The 22,456-nt window shown below is 41.1% G+C and overlaps 1 protein-coding gene across 11 annotated transcripts in view; it reads right to left on the bottom strand.

The window, feature by feature from the left end:
- ROBO2 (roundabout guidance receptor 2) overlaps positions 1 to 22,456 on the bottom strand; it is a 1,509,143-nt gene that overhangs the window by 75,610 nt on the left and 1,411,077 nt on the right. For all 11 annotated transcript variants that reach the window (XM_074971504.1, XM_074971513.1, XM_074971584.1 and 8 more), the window contains 2 exons: positions 10,164 to 10,395; positions 1,503 to 1,627 (listed from right to left, as the gene is read on the bottom strand). In XM_074971504.1, coding sequence (XP_074827605.1) covers positions 1,503 to 1,627; positions 10,164 to 10,395 — 357 coding nt within the window. The remainder of the gene's footprint in view (positions 1 to 1,502; positions 1,628 to 10,163; positions 10,396 to 22,456) is intronic.

The raw sequence follows: 22,456 nt of genomic DNA, 5'->3' as shown, positions 1-22,456 counted from the left end.
GCAAACCTTAACATACTGGAGTTGGTATGAAGTTGAATTGATGTGAAAATGAGGTTTCAATAGCATAGCTGGGTTAATAAATTGTGGTATTGACCAAACAAAACAAAACAACAAACTAATACATTGCAAATAAATACTGTGTGTCTTTAAAACACCCACTCAAGAGAGTGAAACATAAAAGACCTTACACTGATTTTAAAAGTAAGTGCCTGCCTCGCTGCTCCATCTCTGAGTCAGATTCACCCACATTGGAGCAGGGGGCTATAAATTACACCTTCCTGTGTGAGATGACCAAACTACATCCACAAGGGGCAATGCCAACACTTCCACTCTTTTGGGACTTCTGTTGGGGCAGGGCAGCTTCCATATCCATCAGCGGCTCCATATGAGGCCCACTAGCTGAGGCTAATGAAGATACTCACTGAAATAGTGTATCCCCTACCCACAACCTTCTGGTATAGGGTTGACATCCCCAATAGGATTTGTCCCTGAAGAAGGGAAGTTGTGGCCACTTTCCCCAGATGAAACCTCTAGCAGATTTTTTGCCTCTGGAGCTTTGTTGCTGGGTTCCCACTAGCTTCCACTGGCAGAAACCCATGGTGAATCTGCCCCAAGAGCATGGCTTTTCAAGTTAATTCTCTGACCTCTAGCATGTATGCTGCCAAGCCCATCATTTCCCCCTGGCATTTGGGTAGAGGATGTGATGAGGGCTGAAGGGGTTTTACTACTATTATACCTGCTGTGCAGGGCTATTTCTGTTATTCTACGTGCTGCTGGGTATTTATTTACTGGAGTGGGATGAACAGTCCATTGGATAGCATTCTGTGACATATCCATGTTGTAAATATTTATTTATGCGTAAGTGGTCAGAGCATGGGCTTGACCGTTGACTGATACGCCTCTGAGGATGACACCTTGCAGACACCACATCAATGATAGAGGTCAAAAGATAACTAAAGTGAGCTACTAGCCCACTGAGAAACACTGATACAGCAGGCATTGGCTATACTAGTGATTTTCAACCTGTTGCCTGGGAAGGCTGCTTGTGGCCTGCAGGCCTCTAAATTATTGCCCTTAAAGGTGACCATGGAAGAAGATTTCCATTTGATTACAAACTGAACTTGTGTTCTCAGGGTCACTCACTGTGATTTTTACAGTGAAGTGTTTGAGTCAGCATTGTTGCAGGCAAGGGAGGAAGGAACAGCTCTGGCTTCCCTGTCAGGATAGGATAGGAGCTTGGCTGATTTCACCCTGAGCCTAGAGTGGTGCCTAGTACAGGATGGCTCCTCTCCCCCACACAGATCAGTTTTGTTTTTAACATAATGTTGATGCTGCTTAATGTGAGAAGAAAGGTGTAAGTGATCAGACCTCTCTGCTTGTTATTATACAGATGTGTAGTTCATTATGTCAAAATCTAAATCCACAAAAAAAAAAATGTTGTATAATTCAACCCCACACAGTTTGGTTTAATTCACATCCCTCCCATAGTACATCAGTTTTACCTTATACTCCTGGATGATTCCATTTTGGTGATCTGGTGGGGGAGGGTCCCAGGAAATGCTGATGCTTGTGCTGTTGTGGTTTCCAACTGTCAGAACAGTAACAGACTGCGGAGGGGCACTTGGAGCTGTACCGGGTAGAAGGAACAAATAGAAGAATGACATTAGTCCAGTTGCTGGATCATTAATTTTGCTTAAACAGTGTAAGAGCAAGCAGAGAATCTATGAAGTTTGCAATCCCATGGGCTTGGAGATGCATACATTCTTGGGCAACGACAATTATGAAAAATGTCTTTCTGAAGAGAAGCACAGCACTGAATGAAAATTCAGTAGTTGTGGCAACACAGAAGCAATGCAAATCACTCTTCTTTTATTTATTGAGTTTAGCATGTCTCAAGTTTACAACTAGAATTAGTCTCAGACTTATATTCATTTTCTTATACACACGGTTGTGACTGCATACATAAATGAAATCTGCTAACTCAGACCGCCCTAAGCATTGTTCTGATCCCCCTATCTCCACTGCCCCCTATGATCTAATATTGCCTAGTGATGAATAGAAGGGGATATTTTTAAAGACACATACCCTTAAGGTATTTAAATGTAGGATATTCCAGTTTTTGCCTGGCCAAAGAGTTAAAACACATGGGGCTTTAATCTCACTCACTGCCAGAGAAATGGTCATATATATTGTTACTCCTTTTGATTTGAGGGATTAGCTGAAATGTTGGGGTCTTTTGGGTTGTCCCAGTTAGGAGGATAAATTGATGATGGAGTCAGGTATTTCTCTGAAGCAATCCAGTTTATTTACAAAGAATATAAGTGCTCAGACCTCTCCAGGACAGAGCAGGAATCAAACAATCAGACAAATGACAATTTCTTTGCTCACAGTTCCAAGCCTCTTTCACACAGCACTCAGCTCATAAAATCTCTCTATCTAGGCTGTTTGCTCAGGACCATGCTCCCAGTGCTCATTCAGGCTGTGCCCCTCTCTTTCTGCTCTTCCTCTGTGTAGCCTTTTATTTTGCTTAAAGTGAATTTAGTGTTATAATACACCACCAGGAGTTCACCTCTGGTTGCTACAGTTTGAAGCTCAACAGAGTGAAAATTGCCTCTGGTGCTTTTTTCAGATGTGGAGATTCTAGAAACACACAAAGTCCAAGGATAGGGACCACAGACACAATCACAAGTACAAAGTCCTGTCCATCCTACAAGTTTTATTAAAGCGATAAGTAAAGTTACAATTACCCATGAATATAGAAATTCTACAAAAACCCATGCAATAATTATAACTGCAGTCATACACATCCTAAAAAAATATTCCAGGGTCTGATGGACTTCTCAATAGATGATCATTGCTAGAGGGACGGTTCCTGCTGGTGGGATGAGATCATTCCTTGGGTTTTCCCACTTTTACCCAATCATGGAACCTTCTTTTATATTGTAATTCTCACTACACCTAACTCCTTATACATATGCATGAAGGTGCCCTCTTTTCCTTATCTGTTCTTCCACACACCATGACTATTGGGGTGCCCCATTTTTCATAGGTTGTTCTTAGTTCCTCTTATTCTCATTAGCATCTATGCACAACATGTAGCCTGCGGTCAAGACAGACATTCAGAGATGTTACAATTAGGTGTCTAGTGGTTTTGGACAATACATTGCAGTCTATTATGATCTACTTTTCCATAACATCACATTGGCACATCTTTACAGTAATCTTGTGACTTTACTGCACAGGGTTATTCCCAGTTCACCCACTCCTGTCAAGTGTTCTTAAGCCTAGGGCCTAGTATGGCTAAACTAACATCTTACAGGTGTCAGCCTGCAGGGCTTGCGTTCCAGCCATACTTTACTTATACACATAATACACGGTCATCTCTCCTAAATACTTATCAATCTTATACTTGTATAATCCTACAATTTATTTCTATTTAGCATATATTAATTATCTATGAAATAGCATCTGAACTGACCATAACATCACATAATACAATGATCAAGTGATGATAAAATGAACTAATTGGCTACATCTGTAACCTTTTGTGGTGTGCATCTCTCTCACATGCCTCCCCACTCAAAATAACAAAACTCCTCCAACCATACAGTTAAAATTTCTGAATGACCTCACATGTGCCATTGTTGTAGGTGGTGACATGTGCCTGTGTTTTGTTTGAGGCCCCTGTTGTTTCAGCTACCTGGTTCCATAAAGAAGTTTAATTACATCTTAAAACTATTTTACATGAAAGGCGCCAGTTAGATTCCCTCTGCTTCAATGATATTGAACCCAACCCATACAAATATCCACCTCTTCTTTTCCCTGGGCTGTTCCTGTTCTGTTCCATCATTTACTCTTGTCCTGCTGCTTTTTGCATGTTTAATCACTTGAGGGTATTGAAAATTTATGACATCTCATTCTTTTGCAGTCTCTCTTCCCATGTCCATGCCCCAGATAAAGTGATTTGTGTTATTAAGACATTTCCCTGGGAAAGAATGTCAACACCTTCAGCATGACACCTTTATTCCTCAAGTGAGAATGTGTGACGTGCAGGGTCCCTCAATTATTTTTTAAAGATGTTATGGTAGAGACTACAGTATCAATTTCACAGCATCATTAGCACTTTCATTAGAGTACCCACTGGCATTCCAGGCACCTCTCACTCTTGCTCTGATGCCAAGTTCTGAAAGCCTTAGCAACCTCTAGGTCCAGGGTTTTCTCTGGTACATTTCTGTCATGTTAAACAAAAAATTCACTGAGGTCCAGGATTTCCAACTGAAGCCTTTCCCTCAGTTTTCTCCTCTAGCTCCTGTATTCCTGTCCATAAAGGACCTGGTTCATTTTGTTGCTCCATTAGTTCTGAGGGCACCAAAACTCTGGAAAAGTCCTTTCGTTATTGGGTTTTCCTTATTGTTTAAACGCCCTTGGACCATGGTTCCCTGAAAAGTGGTCCCAAAGTCACCAGCATCTCCCTACTCATCTTTTGGTCTTCCCTGGCTTTCAATGCCTGGGTTACCCAAAAGCCCCGGCAGCCTCAGGACAGATGGGATATCAGGATCACTCAAGTTTCCTGAGTCAATTCAGGATTCATTAGTTTTTCCTATGGCTTCTCCACTACACCTGATGCTTTGCAGAATATGACCTACAAATCTGGATCCAGGAATTTAAACTCAACTCCTTTTAGTGACTGTAATGGGGGGATCTCACCCCTTGAGAGACTCCTAGTAGCTGGGTGTGGTACACAGTCTTTTTCTCATGCCTGGAACCACCTGTAGGCTGCCAGCTGACCTTGGTGGGGCTTCAGTGGCTTGGTCCTCCAGGCAAGTCAAAGTCCAAATGAAACCCTTCTGGGATAGTAAAGAGTTCAATAAATGAACAGTACTACTGACTTCACCAGGGTCTTCAGCCCCAGCTCTGGACCCTTTAAATTCAGCCCTGTGTTCAGGTTCTCAAATAAGCTATGTCCCCTTCTTCGTGTTTATGCCACTGTGGCTGGTAGAGGAACGTGGGACCTTTGACTACTTTGGGTTCCAACTCAGGGACCTTATACATAGCCGCCACACAGTCCTAAATTTCAGTTTGTTGTTGTTTCTTCCCTGGGCTGCTTCCTACCAAGACACCCCCCCCCTTTTTTTTTTTTGCTTTACTCTTATCTCAGGGTCAAGGTTCTTAGTCCTCTCTCTCTCCCCCTGCAAACCCAGCTGTGCAAATGCAGCCAGCACCAAACTCTGGCTATCCCTTGAGCACCTGTGGTCAGAGAGGAGAACCCACACTTGCCTCTCTTGTCCCAGCCAGGAATTGACCTGCTAAGGCCCGGCAATTCCTTTTATCTGTGCCTGCTGGGTTCTGATTGGCTACTTCTGTGAAAACTCTCAAAGCAGGCCTGGAGGATCCACCTAACTGCTTTTTCCCTCTGAGCTCACTGCTGGCCTGGGATATCTTTGTATCCCTATTCAGGATCTCTTGACCTTCCACAAGCTCTCTGAATGCATGAACCTGGAGGCCACCTCCCTCCATAACCATCCTCTGTCGGGGTCTCCATTCCAGAACCTATTCCCTTTCTGTCTTCCCAGTACCACCTACTGGTATGGCCTCCCTTACTGGTACTGTCTTCTATACTTAATGCCACACCCTTGCACTAAGGTGGAAGAGTCCCCCACAAGTGTGAGGCCACTTCACGTTTGTAGGCCCTAGGTTTCTTCACACAAAACTCCTCTTATCTACTTTCTTAATTGCCACCTCCTATCCCCTAGCTGTAGGAATATCCTGCTTGACCTCTCCAAAGGGACTGCTCTGATCTGGGACTTTTCTCCATAGCCCTCAGGACTTTAACTTTCCCCATATGGTTCAAAAATCTTATGATAGAAAGCGTTCTGGAATTCTTGCCAAACTTCCTTGTTGTTGCTCTATCATGTTGTTCACTAGCAGCAGGTTGGCTGTGGGATCCTCTTCTCTTATGGCTGCCATCTTCTTCTGCTCTTGCGCTGCTGCCTGTTGTTGTTGCAGGACCCAAAGGAGTGCTTCGTTCAGGGTCTGGTCTGAAAATCCCACTTCTAGTACCAAATCATAATGGGGCCCTCACCTCTTGATTGCCTCCAAGCAGCTAAGTGTGGTACCATAGTCCTTTACTCGCCCATGGCAGTGTAATGGTCTCTAAGGGACTGCAGTAGCTGATGTAACTTGAGCAGCACTTAAGTTGCTCTAGGTTACTCCAGGGGCAAATTGGCCCCTGGCCAACCCAAATCAGTTCAGCAGAAAGGTGGCCTAGAGCTACTTTCCTCAACCATGCTGAGTATAAAATTGGTGCAGTTGAAGACTAGGACCTAAGTTTTGTAGCACTTGAAACAGAACTAAGCCACATAATAAAAACAGTATCAATATAAAAAAAAGCATTGTTCTTTAACAACAAAAAAGTAAATAAACGTATGCATACCTGATTCTAAAAGAAAATGAATAATAAATGCATGAACCTGGAGGCCATCTCTCTCTATAACCATCCTCCTTTAGGGTCTCCATTCCTGAACCTATTCCCTTTCTCTCTTTCCAATACCACTTACTGGTAGGGCTTCCCACACTGGTACTGTCTTCTATACTTAACACCACACCCTTACACCTTTATTATTATTATAATGGCAGAGATTAAAACTAAGCTGCTTACCCTCTTTGCATTAAAATATAAAGTACTGTTTTGCTGAAATACATTCACTTCCTTCTTTAACATGTATAACATGAATTTTTATACAAAAATACACGATGCATATGGAAAGATAATACATCACATATATATACTGTACAAACATATGTAGAGATAGAGAACTGGGCAAATACTGCAAGATATTTTTGAAAAATATTCATTTTTAAAAAAAAAAACCCTTTAGTTCAACTGTATTCATTTCTTCTTTGAGTTTATATTTTATGAATATTATAGTGAATTCATTTACTGGAACTAATGTTAATGGAAATAGCAAATTTCAAGAGTATATAGAATAATATTAATGGAAAGTGAAATTAATAAATGCATTCAGAAGCCTTGAGTCAGACTAATCCAAACAGCAAGTAGACACTATGAAAACAGTGTCCAATGACCACTAAACAAGAGAGCTCAAGTTTAGAATACCATACATTTGCAATGAACAGGTCACCAACAACACACAGACCAAGTATTAATTATTCCATGAGGAATTTCAAATAAGTGAATGAATTTGGAAAAAAAAATCATGTTCAGCTTTTAGGATTATTTGTGAACAAACAACCAGAAAATTATCAGATACATTATCCATTATTATTTGTCCAGTTCTCTCTTTTGTGTGTGTGTGTGTGTGTAGACAGTCCTGACTTCTCTCTCTATGATAATACTGCTCTGTAAGCTGGCACCATAAATTAAACCACTTGTCTGACAGTGCTGTCGTTATTAAATAGACCACACTGAAAAATAACATTTTTAAAATTGTTTTCTCATTTCCCTTGCTGCTGGCTTGTGGAGAACACCTTGCCTGATTCTTGACAGGTCAATTATTCCAGTGCTCAGCTTCTTGCTACAGATATGAAAGAACCCAAATCACTGCTCATCTTTTCCAGACGCAACCAAACAGAATTCCATTTGTTACTTTCACAAGGCCAAAGAGGTAGGAGATGAATGGCTATTGAATTGTAACAAATGTCTGATCTAGAGGAAATGTCTAACTGTGGTGAAATTGATTTTTGGAGGTAGGCCTCAGAAGTAACATTCTGTGTAAAATTAAATCCAGTAAAAAATTGAAACTTCTTTTTGGTAGTACATTGCCTTTGCCCAAACTATATATTTTGATGTTGCAAAAATATACAGTATTCACAGCACTCTTCCAAATGCTTTCTCTAAAGATAGTATAACTGACTTTTTCAAAAGTCAGGTCTGAAAAGTCTGATTTTCAAAACAGAATCAGATGTCAATGCAATAAGTGTGATACCTTTAAAAATACTACTCCTTTTATGTATGAATGAGAAGTAAATCATATTCACCAAACATTGATTTGGGACTATCTTTACAAAAGTATGAGCAGCAAGGTAATTGCAAAGATAACTGTAAGAATCAAAGGAAATGGCCATTGAAATACACTCACTAATTTTCTCACGGAAGCTTATCTTACCTATTGGTGCTTTGATAGAAAAAAAGTCTGTAACACAAGCAGTTAAATACTGTGGGGGTTGGGGAATCTTTTCTAGTGGTTGACATTTGACAGGTGGCAACTATTTGTTTTTCTGAAGAAGACACTAGTCAAGAGAGTGGCTGAAGGTGAGACTAATATACACATGGACCGTGACTTTAACAGGCAAGGAAAGTTCTAAAAATCTTTACTGTGTAGAAAGTTATTCCACAAGAAAAAGTGGCCTTTAAAGTAGGAAATTACCTGACAGGTTCTGCTGGGAGATGAGGGTTACAAATGAAAAGGTCACTCCTGAAGTACTTTACAGAAATAGACTACAGATACAAAGCCTTTTTTCTTTTTTAGTGAGTCTTAATTTAACTTTAGCAGGAGACACTTAGATGAACTAAATAAACAAAAAAAATCAATTGAGAATGGACAAGGATAAAATCCTCTAGTGAGGGGGAGAAAAATCCTAGTTAAATTCTAGCAAAGCAATTTTAACCTAGTAAGCTTTTCCCAATTTTCTTGTTTGAAACTTTTAAAACAAGCTTTGTTCATACTACAGTGAAGCTAATCTTTACTGAACAATTTAGGATTTATGATCTAATCAAAGCAATGGGAGTCAGGCATTCCCAAATTCTGAACTTGCCTTTGCCAGTGACTCCCTCTATGATCTCAAGCAAGTCATAGAACCCTCCGTTTCCCCATCTGCAAAACAGGGACAGCAACTATCTAACTCACAGCACTGATCCCAGGCGTGGTTACTTAACTGTTGGCTAATTAAGTAACGATAACATGGTTTGAAGGTGAAAAGTATAATAGTACTAAATAATAATAACAACAACAACTATGATGATGACATGTTCCATTCCAAGATCTCAAAGCATGCTGCAATCATTATTGAATTAACTTCCTCACAACACCCTGTGAGCAATGGAAATCATATAGACCCATATCTGAATGATATAAAAACCTTAGGCACAGAAAGATTACAGTCAAGATTTTTAAAAAAAAAAAAGATGCCCATTTGGAAAGTCTTGGCCTACATTCCTTGTCTAAGGTTTCAAAAGAAGTCTGTGGCAGAGTCAGGAAGATAACCCAGATCTCTTGACTCCAGGCTTTTAGTTTGGCTACAAGACCATCCAAGAGATGCCAATGGTGGCTCAGATACAATGGAAATAGGGATGATTAGATAAACAGACAGGCAGATAAAAAAAAAAAAAAAGCTGGGGGCGGGGGAATAGTTATGTCAAAGCCAGCTTAGTTTCTCCTCTTTTTACACTCCAGACAACTCTAAAAGCCTCTCTTTCTAAGCAGAACAATACATCTGTGTTGCATGATGTACAGAGGGTTGTTTCTTCATTTCAGTGTTATAATATGGTTGCTACTTCTGTATCATATGCATGTTCTGATCTGTGTTTTAAGGATATTTTCCTGACACTGAGAAACGGACAACTGGTTTCATTGTGTTTGGCACCACAGAGAGCTGCTTCAAGAATGGTGTGCTACTTGGATTAGTCTTAATTTGTACACTAATTAAAGGCAGTATTGGGAGTCCTTCACCCATCATCTTCTCCTAGCCACGTCATCCATCTATGTTATTTTCCACTTAGAAAAGAATGGCTATTATTACTCAGTCATCAGCAAAAGGTTTCTCTACTTGCAAACCATGGACCAGGGTCTGCTGCACCAGCAGCCTGGATACTTTAAAGGAAACGCTGTTGCAGAGCATGTGTCAGAAACCCAAAATTGCTTGCTGCCCACATTGAAGAGACAAAAGGTAACTCTTCTGGAGAAGAGAGGCATAGGACTGGCCAGTTCAGACCCCATAATATTATACCAGCCAAATAGATTGTTAGGTGAAATCTTAAAGCCAGCTTTTCATGCAACACAGAGAAATCTTCAGTGAATTATGTACAGACATTTTGGAAACTAATTAGAACAAAATTATTTGCACAGTCTTCACAGTGAACACAATGATTTCCCCTTTGAGACAAGATGGGGAAGCCAGTTGCTTCTTTCGACAATTATACTAACCTTCTTCAGTAGTACGGGCAGACTTTGATTCACTATCCATTCCTTGGAACTCATTGAAATAGGGTCGAACTTTAATTTCATAAGAAACCCCTTTTTTCAAGTTGACTAGGACAGCGCTGCGCTCAGTGGGGACTTTCACATCCAAATTCTGCCATGCCATTGGAGAAGACAGGCCTGATGTTTGGCGATACATTATTCGATAGCCCTGAATAAACTGGGATTGGCGGTCAACCTGGAAATGGTATTAATTGGCACGTTACTACACGTTTTAAAGTACAGGATCCATAATCCAATAACGAAACCAAAAAGGCTACCTACTGTATTGATGTGTTTATGTCAAACAGCAAAGCAGTCAGTTGCCTGTGTTACTGACTTCCTTTAAATCTAAAATTAAAACTTCTTGTGGATTACTGTCAGTTCACTTAATTTTTTTAAAGTGGTGTAAATCTCTCTCTCACTGTTCCCTTTACTTTTTCCCATTAGATATAATGATACAACCACCTACATCTCAAAGCATAACATAAATAACAAAAATCATAAGTAGATAATTTTCTAGCAATTTGTCGTAATGAGTATTGCATGTAAAGGAATTAAAGCTAACTTGGTTACTGATGTGCTGAAATATGAGAAAGAAAGGAAAAACAATTTATTTTCAGAAAAGTACAAAGCTTTGAAGATGTACTATATGCTTTTAGCTATTAGTCCATTACTTGGCTTACGGACGGTCCTCTCATGAGATATTCAGGAAAGCAAAATAAACATAGACAGATGCAGAAAAAACAATGACCAAGAAAATGTGTTGTTTCCTGTGTTCCTAGACTAACCAGTCTATTTCCATCTGAAGTTACAAAGCACTCATGCCATCAGATGGGGATGGAATGTTGTTGTTGTTTGTATTTAATTTGTTGCCATGCAAACAGAATTCAAGTTCAGGGTTGTATACAGTAATATAACAAATCTACCCTGTCTTTCAAAACAATAAACATTACTTCTAATTGAAAGAAAGATAGTTCAAAATGTATTATCTTGAAGTGGCCACAAGCATTTTTATCTGGAAAAAAAGGTAACATATCGAATAACTTTGAGGTATTATACTGTACTGTAACATTTGCACAAATTTGTATTTTAATCTCTCTTAACAGTCAAAAATGTTGCATGCTAAAAGAAGATTTTCACTTCTGCAGTTGTCAAGCAAACAGCCAAAGAAAATAATACAAGCAGCATGTTCTGTGTGTCAGTTTGGACATATAGCTGACTGGGTTGTTAACTCTAGTCTCCTAGCTGAGTTTTGACAAGAACGATTTCCTTCACCCTCTTGACAGCTTGCTAACTCATCAAAGATTTTCCAGAATTAGAGCTATGCTTGTTTGGGCTACGTCAAAAATAAGTAGGTCCAATACTGAAGGCACAAACCAAGATCTTCTGACTTCCACTACCTTTACTATACCTTCACTTCCTAGTCATTAAGTTCTTCAGTTCTTAGAACATTAAAAAAACAGAACAAGCAAGAAGAAACCTTAATTTACAAGAGCAAAGAAAAAATGTCTTTAATCAAAACTGTCACTGTTAAAAACCTTGCTACATATGTTACAACAACATTAAGCTTGCATTTTATAAACTTTTCTACATTCACTTTAAGTGAATTTATGCACTGAAAGAGGACCATAACTCACAATAATAGCTTGTTAATACTGAAAGAATCAAGCTGTGTTTTTAAGAAGAACATTAAGCAGCTGTTTCCAGATGAAGGGAGTCTGTAAATCAGGGTAAATTGTTTTTATCCATGTTTGACTTTCATTAATTAAATGTTTTACAGATGTAAAGACATTATGAACCTCACGTTTACTACAAAACACAGTATTAACTCCTTTGCATACTTTATAACACATCATCTTCACCTAAACTGTAGTATATGGCTAAGCTGTTTAATAATCCAAAACTAATTTTAAATTAGATTTCTCTCTACACTTCAGAAAAATACAATGTAACTTTTAATTTGACTTTTTTTTTTTGGCTGAATCTTTAAGAACTGATGGGTGCAAAGAGTTGTCAAAAAGGGAAAATTTAAAAAATACTATGCTGGAAATCAGTAGGCTGTGTATAACCCACCCACACAGAGTACATCTAATAATGAACTGAAGGCTCCTAAAGCTGCATACAATGAAACTATAACTATTCATTTGGATCACCAGATTTTAGCCATTAAATATCTTCAATTCTGAAGTGTGAGGTATTACAGGCATTCACTATACTACTAAATACTGAAAACAGAAGACCTTGCTAACCATTTTATAACACGCCCAATAGTGCAACTAATAAAACACCATCTATAGTGTCATTATTTCACTTGTGGTGTATGCTTATGTACGGTCACCTGAAACACCCTGACTTATTGTTAATGTCATGTATTTGGGCCAAACTTTGGGTGGCCCCACAATCATATGCAAGGAGGATAAGGGAGGACACAAGGAAACACTTCCCTTCTCTTGTCCTCCCCAGGATCCAGCCACAGACTACTCCTAGCTAGTACAGATAGCAATGCTATCCACCCCCAAAGAGCTGGAGAGGAGGTGGACCTAAGGGCACCTTTCTTCCTTCAAATGAGAGGGTGCATATGCCTTCAAGGGGCTTATAACCTGGTACCAGAGAATAATGGATGGTGGGCTGCTGCTATACACTGCCCCTGATAGCATGTGGTGCCTTAAAAGGCACAATTGATCTCTATGTCATGATGGCTGTTTAGTAGAGGAAATAACTGTAACACCAATCAGAGTTTCCTACACAGGGTAGGCAATCAACAGTAGATTTTGTACTAACTAACATGTTTGTTTTACCTACTAATAGGACCAGCTAACATACACTAGTGACACTCTGTGCACTATTAGCACTAGTTACAGGTACATTTCTATGGAACAGAAAACTGCCTTTTCCAGATCTATGCACATTACCACCAAATGTTGTATGGATTCTAAACCCATTAGATTATACTATTAGGCTATTCAGGTGTTAAAAATATGGCACAGAAATTCATCACTTAGCCAACCCTGTAGTTATGGCTTCCTGGGGACGAGCCCACTAAGCCGCAGTCTAAAGACACTCTTTTGTATGTAAATTCTCCTCTCAGAATATCCTGAATAAGATACTACTTATAATTATGCCAATAGCAATTCTCCATCTGGGCGGAATAACTTGCGAGTTTGGTCACGGCTATTGTACATCTCAATCTGTGCCAAATTCAGCAGGAAGAACTCACCATAACCTTGGAAATTCACCAGCATTCATACCTGGCCAGAATATCCATAAAGGCTGGATGCAGAATCTTAGTCTGCTCTGAAATCACTCATAAGACATTACTCCTGAAGTTTGCAGTGGGATACACCTAATATTTAAAGGGATGCTCATAATTTCTTATCTCTGCCACTCCTTTGAAATCCATGGGGTTTACTTGCATAACTATGGGATGGGCAGCCAGCTGGCTCCCTCTCTCAGTTCCTTGCTTCCCAGCTCCCATGCTGTGTGTGTGTGAGTCCGTGTCTTATGCTGTGCACAGTGTGTGACTGAAAGCAGAGGATTGAGGGGCAGTGAGATGAATTAGAATCAGTCAGCTGGTTCATCCACCTGTCTAGTATCATCAGAACCAACTTTCTAACACTCCACAGAAGGCACGGGGTTGGAGAGAGAAGAAAAGACTTTATAGGGACCAGGTGAACTCTTGGCAGAGAGGGAAAACAATATTGTGGAATAGAAGAGAAGAAATGAAAAGAGTATGAATGCAGAGTGGACCAGGGCAGGGGAATTAAGCTGCATTCTTGAAGTGATGTAACAGCAGGAGGGTGCCGCATTAGAACTGATCTTTTTTTTTTTTTTTTTTTTTTTTTTTGGTCAAAACAGTTTTCTGTTGGAAAATGCCATCAAGACCAAACCAATTTTTTTTGTGAAACTATCATTTTTGAGAAAATTTCACGGGAGGGAGAGGGTAAAAAAGTCCCATTTTGCCATTTTTAGAACAGATTGTTTCAATTTTTTGTTTTGAAACAACTTTTTGTTTCATTTTAAATTTTAAAAATGTAAATTACAAATGGTCAAAATTGAAACAAAATGTTCTGACGTCATCACAATGAAAGAATCTGATTAACCCGAAACAAAAAGCAAAAATGCAGAAAATATGTTTTTTTAAAAAATAAAATCAATGTTTGGGCTTTTGGTCCCAATTTGAGATGAAAGTTTTTTTGGAATCTATTTCTTTTTGTGGGATGGAAAATGCATTTTTCGATAGATCAGCTGAGCTTTGATACCATTACAAAGAAAAATGAAGGGAAACATAAAAAGAATCAGCAACATAGGTCCTAAGCCAGTAAAATAGCAGAGATCCTGTTCAGAATTGTATAACGTTTCCACCATGTGTTTCACCTACATATACAAATTATTTCAGACAGCTGAGTTTACTCATCATTTCCTGACATTTAGAAATTTATCCTCTGTAATGGAATGCTCAAACTATATTACAATGTACAGCCACTAGGTGACACCACTTATAACATACCTCACTTGAGCTGGTAACGGCTATAGGCACCAATGCATTCATGTATCTCATAGAGCAGTGGTTCTCAAACTAGGGGTGCCGCTTGTGCAGGGAAAGCCCCTGGCCAGCCGGGCCGGTTTGTTTACCTGCCGCATCCGCAGGTTCAGCCGATCGCAGCTCCCACTGGCCGGGGTTTGCCACTCCAGGCTAACGGGGGCGACGGGAAGTGGCGCAGGCCGAGGGATATGCAGGCCGCCATTTCCCGCAGCCCCCATTGGCCTGGAGCAGCGAACCGCGGCCAGTGGGAGCCGCGATCGGCTGAACCTGCGGATGCGGCAGGTAAAAAAACCGGCCCGGCCCGCCAGGGGCTTTCCCTGAACAAGCGACAACCCTAATTTGAGAACCACTGTCATAGAGAACACATCTCTTGTCTCTCTCTCAAAATGATGGAAGCTCTGTAGCCATGATGGAAGCCTGACATGCTAGTAGCAGCCCTGCAACCTGCCATGTACAAGGAGTACATGACATCCTCATTTGGGCATTTAATCAAACCCCAATAAAGAACATTTTTAAAAGAAAGTATCATAAACACCTTCAATGGTGACCAGATCTGAGCAAATAATTCATAATGAAAAATGTATTGGACTCATGTAGGCTCTTCTTCTTGTCACAGGCCACCCATGAGCAGACAACCATTTCTTAAATATATTTGTTATTCAAAATTATTCAATGTCTTCCATTTTTAATCATGTGTTCTAATCATGTCCAGCTCACTGGACATAATTTATTTATGCTGTGTTGGCTAGTTATGATTAGTCAGACAAGTCACATACTATAGTTTCCATTCTCTTGTTACATGAGTGTGCAAGTGTAACCCACACACCTCCTGGGTGTGGTGCTCTGGCCCATCTAGAAGCACTGAGACTACTTAGAGAAAGATTAATGAGTATACTCTACAGCCTTAGCTAAGAGGCATATGGCTTTTAGTCATGCAGTAGAGGCTCATGCACTAAGCTTCATAGGTCCCAGGTTTGATCCTGCGCACCCACAACCGGGGTCTGTCGGTGTTACACAAGCACAGCTGATGTGAATTCTCACACACATGGTGTCATGGATGCACAGGAACTGTGCTTCTTCCTAGATTTTAAACAGTCCTTTGGAGGAATCACTTCAGTGTTTCAAGGGGTCCCACTCTTCCTTAAGGGTAGGCCACACAGCCTCAGCACCTCCAAGACTGAGCCTCTGTGCTGCAGCACTCCTGTTTCTGCCCAGTGAGTCCAACTGTGACAGTCTCCAAACAGAAGCTTTTTTTTCGTCTTCAGGGATCAACACACCTCAGCAAGTATTTGCAAAGAAACCAGGAAACGTTTCCAAAACAGAGCAGGGTTTATTAGTCAACTGGAAAACAGCACTGGGAAGCCCCTGGGTTAGTACAGAGAAGCAAATGTGAAGACAGAGTTAAGACTGGCCAACATCAGGGCTCTACCCAGTAAAGCTGTTGTGGAATTCATTTTGGCTGCCTGTCTCTCTGTCCCTTTCTCTCTTGTTCCAGACGCATGTTTTGTATCTCTTTGAGCTTAGCTCCTAACACAGTCACCTGGTGCCCTTCCCCTTCATTCTACCACCTGGGATCTTTGCTTAGCTTCCCTGCAGAGAGGCCAGTTTTTTAATGCTTTTTACCAACATGGTAGTAATCCCTCGTCCAGTAAATCACTGCCAGGCTTATCATTCATAAATGTATTGCAGAAAATCCAACTTTGTCACACACAGGAATGTGAAATTCAGTTTCCACAAATACTTGTGCCTGTGACTTTAAGATTTGCTTTATGCAAATATTTGTGCCAGTACAACTCTGTTACTTAAATGTGTACATGAAGAGACATAAATCTGACTCCTCACAGCCTCAGTTAGGGACATCATGTGCTACATTTCCTTAATATGCCCCTTGTTTTACTGTCAACTCTGCATAGACAGATCCCAGTGCCTGTATAGAGCCCTACTGAAGACTTTAGAGGTGTAGAGGATGCATCTGCATAAAGCTCATAGTGGGATCAGATCCAACATGTTTTCTTATAACAACCCTGACTCAAAATGTTAAAGATGTGTGTGTACATTCCCTATAATTTCACTTTCTTTTTGGCAACCAAAGGAAATAAACAGTTTGAAAAACAACAAAAGATAATGTTCCCTCTTCACCCATCTGTAAGAATAAAACCTAGCAGAAAGCTCAAAAATACTTCCCAGGTACACTGATTCCTTTGTTTAAAAGTTTTCATTTCCAAATTTGCTCCAGTACAAGTTCTCCTTTAAGTCCCACAGAATCATAGAAATGTAGGGCTAGAAAGGACTTGGAGAAGTTATCTAGTCCATCCACCTGAGCTGAGGCAGGACCAACTATACCTAGACCATTCCTGACAGGAGTTTGTCTAATCTGTTCTTAAAAACCTCCAAAGCTGGGGATTCCACAATCTCCCTTAGAAGCCGATTCCAGAATTTATCTGCCCTTGCTTTTGGATCCTTTATAGGTGGAGCTGGTAAGCTTTTGTCAAGGTTACCTATCCACTACAAGATCCTGTTTTCAGTTGCTTATAATATTGCCAAACTCTATGAATTTCTCCATATCAAAGGTCTGACTCAAATTGAATTTTTTGGAAAGTTTCTGCTAAAATGGTTCACCTGTTTCCAAGGACGAGATTAGGAAAAAAATCCATTGATTTGCTCATGTTAAAAAATTCATACAAATGCTTATTTGAGAACTTCCAATCCTTCCTTCACACAATGGACGTAAATCTGTGGAACTCGTTGCCAAGGGGATGTTGTGAAGGCCAAAACTATAATGGGGTTCAAACTAGAATTAGATACATTCATGGAACATAGGTCCATCAATGGCTATTAGCCAAAATGGTCAGGGATAAAATCCATATTCTGGGTGTCCCTAATCTCTAATTGCCAGAAGCTGGGAGTGGACGATAGGGGATGGATCACTCAATGATTGCCTGTTCTGGTCATTCTCTCTGGAGCACCTGGCTTTGGTGACTGTCAGAAGACAGGATAGTGAATCGGATGGACAATTGGTCTGACCCAGTATGGCCGTTCTTATGAAGCAGGGATTTGAACATTTGGCAGAGAGGTGAGTTTCCCCGATGTCAGGGACATGCCGTTCACTGTTCTCATAAAAAATAAAACAAAAAGAGCCACCCAAGTTTGGCCAATTTTTAAGACTTCAAAAAAATCTCAGTATGTACATGGGCAGTAAAACTTGTTAGAGATTGGCAGCTAAGTTCTCTGACGATGCCAACTGCAGTCAGCATTGTACAACATTTCCCAACTCCTGTGTGCTAACAAGACTGTGGGTGCCCACCATTACAGGGCAACGAAGTATACTATAACCCAGAATTTCAGAGCTAAGTGGGACTTTCCCTGAAATTGGGCTTCCTGTCTGGCAGGGGCTGCAGTGGCACTAGCCACAGGAACTGGGAGCAGAGAGACTGTCTCTCTTTGGCTCTCGATGCTCTCTCTGTTGCAATCCAGCCTACATGGAAGAGATGGAGGAAGCCACCTGACTAGAAGGCAGAGGTGTATGGAGTGTTTGTGGCGGGGGAGGGCTTTGAAATGGATAGAGGGGGGTGCAGGAGACAGAGGGTGGTGAGGATAAAAGGAGGGGGGGGGCAAGAGCCATTGGGGGATATAGTAGTGGTTGACTGGAGCAGAGAGGAAGGAGAGAGATTGGAGGGTATATACAGAAGTAGAGGGGACGGGGAACTGGTGTAGAGGGGAATGAAGGGTAGGAGTCAGGATGGTGGGATAAATAGGAGAAGAGGGAGAGGGAGGCAGGAACCAGGAGGGAGTGGATAGGAGCCAGAGTAGAGTGGGGCAGTAGCCAGGGCATGGAAGGTGGGCTAGATGCAGAGGACAAAGAGGGCAGGAGCTGGGAGGAGGGAAGAGAGGCTAGATAGTTGTAAAGGGGGAGGGTGGAAGGAAGTGGTATCAGGGGGTTGATTGGAGAGGGAGTGGGGAACAGAAGTGAAGGGTTAGAGATTGCTAGATAGGCACAGGGAGGGGAGGGCAGAGCACAGGGAGCTGGGTTGGGGGAGCAGAGAGGAACAGAGATAGGTTGGAGGCACAGGGCAGAAGGGTCTATAATCATCAGAACACACTCCCCTCCAGGCCCTTGAATAGAACCCAGGAGTCCTGAATCTCCGCATTCCTCTTCTGTTAGCAAATAGATGTGAAATTTACTGACCAAGTGTGTATCTCATTTCCCTCTAGCGGCTGATACCTACATAGGATAAGAGTCTTTTCTAATGCTACTAGTAATTCCCCTAGCTCAAATGGTAGATGTGTGGAGGTAAAGGTGATACCCTGTTGATGCCCTAAATTGAGGATCCATATGGTTCCACATTATAGATTTTTTTTGCATTTGTTTTAAAATTAATTAATAAATTACATCCAAAGTCAAGTACTCAACAGTTAGGAAAAGCCAGAAATAAGGTTGCCTCCTGGGCAAGATTAATTTGGGCCTCTTTACAGTCTTTAATTACTTGATCATATACAATTTTTTTCACCTGACATCTGCCTCATTCAGTGCACAGGATGGACCTGCTCTGAGGATGATTCAGGGTTTTGTAGTGAAGGAAACTGTTGTCTATAGGACCCCTGCTTTATCTGATGCAGAAGGTGGAAGGTGTGTAATGAATGAGGCAAGGGATTGCAGGAAGATAAAGAAGGGTCTCATGGTTAAAGAAAGCTGAATGCTGCCCTGGGGATTTGGATTCGGATTCTATCTGTGCCTCTGCCACAGAGCTCCTTTATGATGTTGGAGAGGTACCTTACCAGAATTTTCATGGTTGGCCACTACTGGCAGGTTCCTCAATTTCTGGGTACCCAAACAACCACACATGGGACCAGATTTGTATTAGTGCTGAGCCCTCACAACTAAAATTGAAGTCAACTGGAGCTGTGCTTTGAATGTATAAAAATGATATACACTCTGAAAAATCTGGTACAAAGGTGTTTCAAGTTGAGCCCACAAAATTAGTGGACACTTTTGATAATTTTGGCTTCAATATCTTGTGTGTCTCAATTCCCCATGTATATAATAGAGATAAAGATACCATCTAATCTCACAGGCATGTTGTGAAAATAAATTAATTAATGTTTGTGAAGCACTCAGATACTATGGTGAGAGCACTACAGCAGCACCTAGGAGGAAATTAATAATTTTGTATTCCGTACAGGGTTTGGATGGTGTGCATTAAATAAAGCCTGGGGGCATTCTTTGAATAAAGAAGATAAAAAGAAATATTGAACAACTACCCATTCACTGAACGAGGCAAGGGTCCGGTGGAAAAAATACTCTGTGACCATGTAATTAAAGCTTGTATCAGGGGGCAACATAAGTTGCAAGGGTGACTTTAATTCTGCCATTTCCTAACTTTTGAGGGCTTAATTTTACAGTTTCAGACTTCTTTTGACATAGATATTTGAATGCAATATATATATAAAGTTTGCAAATCACACAGTTGTTATTTCTGGAAAATATTTCTGGAATTTCAAGTCCTGATTTGGAACAGAGGAGACAATTTCAGAATAATTTTAAAAACCTGTAACAACAGAACTCAAAAAAGGGGAGTGACTGACGCCAGTTTGCCAGCAGTCAGAATGGTAGAAAGGCATCTAGGTGGTCTATCACCTAGCAAAGCATTTGAATTCCAAACAGGAATTTCCAAAAGGGAAAGAGTCATCATTCTTTTGGCATCTGTCTCCTTTTGGATGCTAGCTCTGCTGGATCTTTATGTTACATTAATAAAGTTGGCTTTACTCTCTGAATAGTGTGGTTGCTATCCCGGAGACTGTGATTAATTAAATGGTTTTGTCTTGATTGCTAGAAATTTTCTAATTAGCAGTGCTAACTCCCCCCCTCCCCCTCCCCCCCACACACACTCCCCAATCTCTTCCTTCCTTAGGGCAATTCTGATGTATCACTGGTGGGCACTGTGTGCTTGTTAGATGGTGTAGGGTTACTGCTTTTCACGTCAAGGGATCTAGCAAAAAATCTGATATTATAAATCATAAAAAATTATATTTTCCCTATGAAAAACAGGGTAGGCACCAATGTGAGAGTTTGTTCACATTATTTCATTTCTTCCTGGTGGAAGGAATGAGTGTGTCTGGCTCAAACTGCACTCCATTTTGTATTCAGAAACCCTATTTTACTAGGACCTCCATTTTGTATTTGATGAACACATCTAACCTTGCCCAAGGCAAGCCTGTTTAAATGCATTCCTGATAGCTATCCTGCCCAGGAAAGGCTCTTGACGTTTCACTGAAGGACTGTTACACAGAAGCCAAGGGTTTCAGAATAGCAGCCGTGTTAGTCTGTATTCGCAAAAAGAAAAGGAGTACTTGTGGCACCTTAGAGACTAACCAATTTATTTGAGCATAAGCTTTCGTGAGCTACAGCTCACTTCATCGGATGCATCCGATGAAGTGAGCTGTAGCTCACGAAAGCTTATGCTCGAATAAATTGGTTAGTCTCTAAGGTGCCACAAGTACTCCTTTTCTTTTTTCTAGAAGCCAAGGGGACTACCAACTGGGGCTATCAACTTTGAATGATTAACTACTGACCCACCCCCATGGAACAAAGGGTTTTCTGCATAGGTGCCTTACTGAGGGAGGGGCTGGAGCTTTTCAGCTGAGCATGTGGCAAAAGGAGACAGAGATTTTATTTAAGAAGAGCTTCTGCTCTGAGTTGGAGGCCAGCCATCGCCACATGTAAGCAGGACTGGCTGAAGAGAGAGAGGGCAGGAGAGACTCCACCCAGCCTGAAATGCTAAGAGACTTCAGACTCACAGAAGAGGTGGGGCTCTTAAATGATGAGGGTGTGTCTGAGGATATTTGTTGTTCTTCAGACTAAGGTCTGTAAATTTCTGGAGTAAAGGTGCATGGTTAAGAAATTTCTTTGCCTATATCGTGTTCCTTGCTTTACAGCCACGTTGTCCCTGAAGGGGTTAGACTAGAAGCCCAGTGTGACCGCAACATCGGTGGAGCTCTGGGGAAGCAGTGTAACCACTTGGGGTTTCACGAGGCAGAGCTCTGGGGAGTCCAGAGTGGCTGGACTGCAAAGTCCCACATCCCAAAGAAGGGTGTCAGAAAAAGTCTGAGCCTCGAAAAGCCCCTTACAGGGCCAGAGCTGAGAACAGTGACTAGACTCTGACCAGACCCAATTGTCTTTGAAGCACATCAGACCCTTCAACTGGATCCACTTTCAACAGATTGGTGACCATACAACCTGGTCCAGTACCCCTCTGTAACACCTGGCTCTGTGGATCATATGCATGAAGGTACTAACTGCCCTGTTTAGGCATAAATTCTCCCCCTGTGCCAATCCAGGCTAGCAGGGCTTGTTACAAAGGCATTATGTGAGGACTGGAGATAAATGGGTTCCCCATTCCCAGCCTTTGAGATGCAGTGAAACATTTCCTATATTCCTCTGAAAAAGGAAGGTCAGTGAACTCCCCATTCTATTCCAAGCCTGTCTCTGTCCTCCCCCAGCCCCAAACCTGTATGAACAGGGATGCGGCATGAGTAGGGCCCTACCAAATTCATGGTCCATTTTGGTCAATTTCATGGTCATAAGATTTGAAAAATCGTTAATTTCACGATTTCAGCTATTTAAATCCAAAATTTCACAGTGTTATAATTGTAGGGATCCTGATCCAAGAAGAATTTGTGTGTGTGTGTGGGGAGGTGTCAAAAGGTTATTGTAGGG

The sequence above is a fragment of the Natator depressus genome, chromosome 1 (genome assembly GCF_965152275.1).
Source record: "Natator depressus isolate rNatDep1 chromosome 1, rNatDep2.hap1, whole genome shotgun sequence".
In the NCBI taxonomy this organism is placed as follows: domain Eukaryota; kingdom Metazoa; phylum Chordata; order Testudines; family Cheloniidae; genus Natator; species Natator depressus.
This window is presented reverse-complemented; position numbering and strand designations above follow the sequence as displayed.